Source organism: Neomonachus schauinslandi, chromosome 6, assembly GCF_002201575.2.
Source record: "Neomonachus schauinslandi chromosome 6, ASM220157v2, whole genome shotgun sequence".
NCBI classification, from domain to species: domain Eukaryota; kingdom Metazoa; phylum Chordata; class Mammalia; order Carnivora; family Phocidae; genus Neomonachus; species Neomonachus schauinslandi.
Genome location: NC_058408.1, coordinates 137,914,933 through 137,923,056, shown reverse-complemented (window position 1 = coordinate 137,923,056; position 8,124 = coordinate 137,914,933). Strand labels below are relative to the sequence as shown.

The window sequence follows — 8,124 nt, the reverse complement described above, 5'->3', positions numbered from 1 at the left end:
TTTTAGACAATCTGGATAACAGATCTGTATTTGAATGTGTCTTCTATCTGCTGAAGGTCTTTTCAAACCTCAGTCCAAATACAAAGTGAGGATCAGGACATCTGTTTCTCAGAGCTGGTTTTAGATTCTTGGTTCTGCCACTAAACGGCAATGCAACTGGGAACCACGGAGAAAGTATATTATTACTATTGCTACTTTTTTACACACCGTGTTCTATTAGTTTCAGGTGTACAACAGAGTGATTCAACAATCCTGTACATTATGCTCTGCTCACCACAGTTAAGTGTAGTCACGATACAATGTTATTGCGGTATTATTGACTCTATTCCCCATGCTGCACTTTTCATCCCTGAGACTTCCTTATTTTATAACTGGAAGTTTGTACCTTTTAATCTCCTTCATCTCTGGCAACCACCAGTTTGTTCTCTGTATTTATGAGTCTGTTTCTGTTTTGTTTGTATTAAACGTATGGGGCCTTAATGTCTTCTGGCACAAAACAACAACATGGTAAGATATATTTTCTGAAGCCTCCTTATGCTCTACCACTCCCAGATATGATTAATCCTTTTGCTCTCTGCCTCTGTTTTCCTGTTTATGGAAAAAGATTTGATGTTTCTGGCCTTGTAGGATCAATGAATTATGGTATCAGTTAGTTAAGACCTTTCAAACTTAGAAGTGCTAAGTCGTTGCCTTAATTCCTTGTAGAGAAAACAGATCTTTGCTGTATATGACCTAAAATTGCTTCGACTTCTAGAATAGTTACTGGGTCTTGAGAAAACAAGATAATTATTGAGTCCAAGAGGCGGCTCTGTCTCAGCATTTTGGACCGGGAGCATGACAAGGAGCAGGAGGTGTTTGGGAGGGCTGATATGATATCGCATCTTGCCTTCCTGGAATGAGCATTTATTTCCAACTGTATGTTCCCTGACAAAGAAGGGATTGTGTGGGGCACGACCTCATAGAACACAGTGCATTTTAGATGAGGGACTTACCCGATCTCTGTGCTGTGTGGGACAAAGTCTAAGATAATAAGGCCTTCCATTTCCTCTGTGTTCCATAGTCATTATCACCCTTGGCCCTCACAACATCCCTGATGCAATAGCCAGAGAGGGGAGCTATCCCCACCATTAGGATGTAGATGCAGAAAATCAGAGATCTGTGCTGACTTGTTTTATCTTACACACAGCGGTGAGAGGCAGAGCCCCTGCAGAGTCCAGGGCCCATCCTTGCTCCTCTGCAGTGGGTCCTGGCATGTTACTCTCTACTTCCTTTGGACGGACCCTTTCTAATGGCTGGACTCCTCTTCAGTGTCTTCTCTGATCCAGACCTATCCAGTTGAAAAGGTACAACACCTTCATCTTTTAAGGAGCACGTACAGGCGACAGCATGGAATTTCTCTGAATTTGGGATCCGGCCGATGGTGAGTTTTATTTTCTAAAACACAAGTATGAGGGAAACTAAATGACTAAAGATTATCCTTATGGTTGTTTGTTCTCAGTCTGTCCTCATCAACACCCTTTGAAGCTGGTTTTGAAGAAAAACCCTACGATGAACCACAAAATCTGGGCCAGAGGAAGTCAGGATGACTTGTATATTCAGGTGGAGGGTGGATTTTTATTCTCTGGCGGCCACCAGCCTGAACCTTTAGGGTAGATTGCAGGGAGTGCTGATGAGGCCCGAGGGGCCCAGTTGTACCAGGAAGTATAAGCCTCTTGAAGCTAGAACATCCAGATGAAACCATACAAAACCAGCCACGGACAAGATCAGGGGGAAATTGAAGTTTGATGTGTCTCTCCCGTAATCTAGCATTTCCTCCTTTTTTTTTTTTTAACACACACCCCTTCTCCCCCTCCTCTTAAAATCTCACATGGTCTCCTCTCGCTGTCCCTTCCCCGTCCCCAAGCCAACCTCCTTGTCCCTCAACTGCAGCCCAGCAGGAAGGAAAGTAGATGTGATCCGTCCAAACGCTCTAAAACAATTAGGGCCCTTGGCTGCCCCTCCTTTGGTTCCATATCCCCCTTCTTCCAACATTCTTTTCCCTTCCAGGGACCAGCTATTTGAATTTTTAAAAAGAACTGGACATTCATTTTAACATAAACAATTGTCAGGATTTGGGGAGGGGGGGAATGGGAAAGTAGACGTTTTTGACCTCCCAGATAACCATGTTGGCAAACACCCCTAACTGTTAGCCAATAGAAAGGGGCAGGCAGAATCAGCGCAGGAGAAATGCTGTTGTCCCCTCCCATGCAAGAGACTCGACAGTCTAGAAGGGTGGTCTTGATACACCGCAGTCAGCAGTGCCCAGGGGGAGGTCCTGAATTTGCTCCCGGGCAAAAATCCTTTTTTTATTTTTGGCTTCAGAGCTGATGCCTGGATCTCTGGGTCAGAATGTTGTTTGGTAACTTTCAGAAGATTATATTGAACGCCTGGCCCCAGGGTAGGTGTCTGGCAGAGAAAATATACTATAGTCACCTGATTGTTGGTCTGAGCCCCTGACATCTACTTCTTTTCCAAACTCCTACCCAGTTTTCAAAACCCAAGCCAGACACTACCTTCTCTGAGACACCTTTCTGGCCTTCCTCATACAGATTTACTCCTTTCTTCTGTCTGCTCCCATGGCCCTCTGTTCACATCCTAGGGCACACACTGTATTGTAACTAGCACATAACATGCCTATTTGATCCATAATATGTGAGCTCCTTAAGCTTGGGCTGAGGCCATTTATGTAGCTCTAGGACTTAGCCCAAGATCCAGCATACAGGAGGTGTTCAATAAATAGTGAATGAATGGCTGAATGAAGGAATAAGTCTTTGCCCTGCCACTAACTAGTTATGTCCCTTAGACAACTCATCATCCTTGCTGGCTTTCCCCATTTAAAGAATACGCATAGCACCATTTGTTTAACCAACGAGGTTACTGTGTAATGCAGAGATAAGACCTATAGAATCATAAACCCTCAGAGCTGGAAGAAATTGGAGAGATCATCTAGCACAGTGGTTTTCAGGAACTTTAAGCCAAGGAAATATTTCTTCTGGGAGAGCTAACAGAGCCAACATAGAAAGCAGATAAATGATAAATGTAGATCATTCTTCTTGAAGTCTCTTATACTGTCCCCTTCCTTACCTCTTCCTCAAGTCCCTGTCTCTTAGGGGGTTCAAGAAGCACAGGTTGAAAACCAACTATCTTACTGTAGACAGACAAAGCTGAAGCCCAGAGAGAAAGTGATTTTCCCAAGGTCATGTGGCATGTTAGAAATAAACATAGGCCAGGGAAGGAATTCGCCCTGCCGAGCTGGTACCCACAGGCGGAGCCGTGGAGAGCCCTTTGAAAACATACATCGTTAATACACACTCACATGTTTTGTTTAATTCTTCCAATAACTCTGTGAGGAAGGTATGGCAAGGCCAATTTCTGAGATGAGGAGTGCGAAGAGTAAAAAAGCTGACCCTGGCCAGTGTTCCCCAGCCGACAGTAGGAGAAGCAAAAGCAGCAAACGCTATGGAGTGCCTAGTGGGGGCCGTTCCCATTTGTAAGAATGTGACACATATTATCACAGTTAATTCTCCAACAAGTATTAGCCTTACCCCCAATTTTGCAGAAGAGAAAGCTGAGGCACAAATTGTCTAAAGAAAATGCAACACACACCCCGAGCCAACGTGATTCCCTTGCACGCTCCTTCCGCCACCTCAGGCTCCGTCTGAGGTCCTGGACCCCGATGTTCGGTCTCCTACCCCGGGGGCCTCTCCAAATACCTATTTTATATGAAGCAATTTTGAAAAGCTTCTAAAACAATATTCTGTTATTTGCATGTATTTGCATGTACTGTTCGGATTTCACTGGAGACCTTGATCTTATTCCTGGCCGGGACCGGTCAGCAAGACTCACCTCCTTCTGGACAGACCGGCTGAGAAACAAGGAGGCCTCGTCCAGGCCGTGGGGCTTCAGGTCATTCATGGCCAAAAGATGATCTCCGTGAAAGAATAAGCATCCCAGGCGCGGGGGGCCTTGCCACTGAGCCACACTGCAATGGGACATAACATTCAACACAAGTGTGAGACTGTGCTCGCGGGACACATTGGCCTTCCCTCATGACTGTCACCAGCTTCTTCAGCTATGTTGCACTGCATCTGAAGCAGACAAACTCCATTTTCTGTTGGACTATTCTCTCATCTGTCACTACTGTTGGAACCCACCCCTTCTTCCAAAACCAACTCTGATCATACCCTCTACACAGTCCTCCTACATTCCCCTTCCTTTAATGACCCTCCTTGCCCCTGGGCTTCTATTGCACGGTGGGAACACCCATTTATTGTATATTTAAATCACATGCATTTTACATTTGCTTGTTTATGTGGCTGTCTTTTTCACCAGGCTATGAGACCCCAGAAGTATAGCACTACCTTCCAAAAAAAAAAAAAAAAAAAAAAAATTCATAGCCACACAACTCCAAGTAACAGAAGATGATTAATAAGTATTTATTGAAAGGGAGCACATGATGATTATACAATGACTATCTAATGAACAATAAATGAATTGAGGAATGAGCAAACTCAGGCACAGAGAAGTCTACAGTTTCAGTGAAGTATTTATTGAACCTCTGAGATTGTAGGAAATTTGGAAAAGTGGAAGATTATGTTTCCTGTCCTCTTACAGAACTTGTCATCCCTTTACCTTAAAGGACTTCCTTCCCTTGTAAAAATGTAATCTTCCACCAAAATAAATTGCAAAGTTCTTAAAAGGATACAGACCCAAATAAACAGTGCTGACTTTAAGAAAATTTTCTCTCTTGTGTCTGCCCCTGACAAGAGGTGTCTGGAAGTCTTTGACCTTGGTCCAACCTTTTCTTTTAGACCTTAGATTCTTGTTGACTTCACGAACTTCATTCATTTATACAATAGTCATTGCTCAGTGACTGGGGATGATTTCCTTGGACCATACCTATTCCTTCCTGCTTTTCCTTACCTTCAAAGTATCGGAGACTTGCTGCTTATTGGACTTTTGGGTCCTCCTATCTGCAACCCACCTCCCAGCTGACGCTCCAACAGCTACACCCTTATTTCTGCTGCAACCAAAGACCTTTGGTGATAAAAGCAACACCACTGTCCAAACTCTTTGTTTTGGACATACAGAGTTTCAAGATAAAATTGTTGTCTCCCTATCTTCCAACCCCATTTATAATCAAGAACCCTCAAATCTTCAACCTACCATATCTGTCCTGCGGCTTCTATGAGAGTGAGATAATTGATGATGTCGGAAGGAGAAAGGAACACATTTAGTTTCTCCACTTGGCCTTCATCAGGGATGTTACTATGAGATAAAATGTTTGTAAAAGTCACATCAGGCCACTGTCTCTGGCTCTGAACTGGACTTCCTGAGTAGACTTTGGCCTTCTACATCTAAGATGGTATTTTCCAGTTAAAGATTGTCCCCCAAATTTGGAGAATATGAATTTAAGTTACTCACTGATGCCCTCCCCACCCCTCTTGGAATGTGGTAGTGGATGGCAGACAGTGAAGTACAAAGTGGACTAAGTTGATTATATATCACATTCATCTGCTCATTTCTCCACTGGAAATGATCCCATAGAAGATGACAATGGAAAGAGTGAAAATGGAGAACAATCTCATCAAATATCTTGGCGTCACTTAAAACCTAAACGTGCCCCTCCTATTCTATAACCAAACGTCAGGCAACTTGTGTGCCCATAATTTTAACTGTAGACATTGGGGGACACACTACCTAGTTCAGCGTGATCCAAAGTTCCAGGGCCTGAAGCACTAGCCAAGGGAGAATTTTTAGAAATATATGAAAATGCTACCCAGAGCCCAGGGGACCACTTTGCTTCCAGCTCGGTTACTCACTGTCCTTGGCTACCACATCAGTGAGAAGGGGAAGCTGGTCAAAATGTTGGCTGACTTGGAGATTTTTAGGAACTACTTTAAAATTTGAATTCTAAGTAAAAAGGGAAGGCTGCCTTGCTCTAAGGGCCCACAGAAGTTTAGAAATTAAAACTTTACTTGAGTAGTATAGATAATTGCACAACAGTAAGTGAGGCCGACTGCTTTTTGTCATTCATGGTCTGTGCTTCCATATTGGCAGGTGGAAGACAAGAGTCACTTCGTGAATCTTGTTCTTGCAAGTGAAGCCCACTATTCTGGCTCTCTGGAAGGCCCTGGGATTCCTCTTCGCTATCAGCAGTCTTGTGGGATATCTCTCTGAAAAAACTATGGTATAAGAAATTAATATAAAACCCTTTTTCAGCAAATCTATTTATAACTTTCTATGGTGTATGAATCAGATTTCAGTAGCTAGGAGCCATGCGAAAACTAACAAGGTCTTCAAATATGCCCTATCCTCAGAATCACACTTAGAATCAAATTTGACAAACTTTCCTTCTGAAAGTGGAAATGGCGTCAAAATCATTCTTTACATTGGGAGGACTTGGAACACAAAAGGAAGAGTGTGAGACATAAATTCAGAATAGAAAATCCGTTCCCCAGGAGACAGAATAGGGTCTGAGGCAGTCACTAAATGGTTTTCAAGGGGTAGAGAAATCATTCTCACTTCTTCTTGTTTTGAGATTACTGGAATAATATGGTGAACTTGGTCTATGATAATACTTTTGAATTAATATATCAACAGTAATTGTTCTATAAAAGTGCATTAGTTAAAAATCAATTTTAAGAACATGGCAATTTTACATACCAGGATTTCATTGACATGTAGTGATTCTCAGTTCTCTCGGAGAACTGGTCTGGACTATCAGCTTCAGCAGATTCACCAGAATCATTGGAAGCAACAAAAGTATCCAACTATAGACAAGAGGAATAGACATAAGAATGCAAGTCTACCAATAGCCAGGTGCCTCTTTACCCCTTACATGATGGTTCTGGGCCCTGAAATAGTAAGTACATCCACCACTGGATGAATAGTGGTGCTCATTCTAGGAGACTGAACCAGTAAAGCTTCTCTGACTCAAAGTCTGTTTTCACCTCCTGGATTCCCCCATGCTCCCAATACGGTGTTTTATTGGACTAAATTGCTATTTATTTTTCTGTTTCATCACTAGGCACTTAATGATATGAACTTTTACCCAACTGGTGCTACTTTAGAATCATGTCACCTGGCTGGGTCAGACTCCCACACAACACAGGGCTGTCCTCGGACTACTCTGCTCACAGGCTAACCAAGTGGCTGCAAAGGGCTGCAAAGGGCTGCAAAGGTCCTAGAAAATATTGTCCCCCAGAAGACTCTCCACTAGCCCCTCACAACTAAGTCATTTGGGGGAATGGTTGCTCAAAAACCCTGAGGGCTTTTAGCTGCCTGCCTAACAGATTAATCATGAACCCATAATTGGAAAAATTCATTCCAGTCAAGCCAGTCTTTCTGCTTCTCCCCTATGAATGGTGGTCTTCCAGAGCCAGCTTTCATGGCCCTTGCTTCACCTGGAGTACCCCTTTGCCCTCTGGCCTGACGAAGCTGTGTTCAGGCTTTGCGAGGTCCCACAGCCCCCTCTGACCACCTCAGCCTTCGCCCATCTCCTCCTTCTTTGAACTTCTCCTGCACAGTTTTGTACTTAATTTGGAGGGGGGAGTCTTTCTTTCAATGGCCTTTTAGCTTCATTCTATCAGCCTTACTAGCTTCGTTTTAGCTGGTCTTCTCTCTGGGAATTACCTCCCCTGCCTTCCTTCCCTCATGCACTCCATGCATTTTGTAAGCATCTCTCCTCAGCACGGAACCCTTTCTGTCTGGTATCGTGGCACCTCTTATTCAAGTGTCTACTCTGTGAGCACATCACCTGTGCCTGATTCATTGCTCTGTTCCACCAAACCCAGCCTAGTACCTCAGGAAGAGCACGCAGCCGGGGCCCAGCAAATATTTGTACGAGAAATGAAGGATTAATGGATGGAAGGGCTTACCTCTAAAAGAATACTTTGAAGACTAATATAATGACTCTCTTCTTCTGTATCTTCAGTAGTCTCTGACGAGAAATCATGTAGTAAATGGGCTTGTCTGAGTCCTGGAAAATTTTTTCCCATTAAATGCTGAATAAAGAGATGAAGACAGAATTAATTCTTTTCTTTCTTTCTTCTTTCTTTCTTTCTTTCTTTCTTTCTTTCTTTC

At 43.3% G+C, this 8,124-nt stretch overlaps 1 protein-coding gene across 1 annotated transcript in view; it reads right to left on the bottom strand.

Annotated features, from left to right (window-relative positions):
* Positions 1-1,254: 1,254 nt before the first annotated feature.
* Positions 1,255-8,124, bottom strand: part of PLEKHS1 (pleckstrin homology domain containing S1) — a 19,346-nt gene continuing 12,476 nt past the window's right edge. Inside the window, exons 7-12 of the mRNA XM_021700010.1 lie at positions 7,920-8,045; positions 6,706-6,812; positions 6,018-6,224; positions 5,206-5,307; positions 3,886-4,021; positions 1,255-1,434 (exon numbers count right to left, since the gene is read on the bottom strand). Coding sequence (XP_021555685.1) covers positions 1,255-1,434; positions 3,886-4,021; positions 5,206-5,307; positions 6,018-6,224; positions 6,706-6,812; positions 7,920-8,045 — 858 coding nt within the window. The remainder of the gene's footprint in view (positions 1,435-3,885; positions 4,022-5,205; positions 5,308-6,017; positions 6,225-6,705; positions 6,813-7,919; positions 8,046-8,124) is intronic.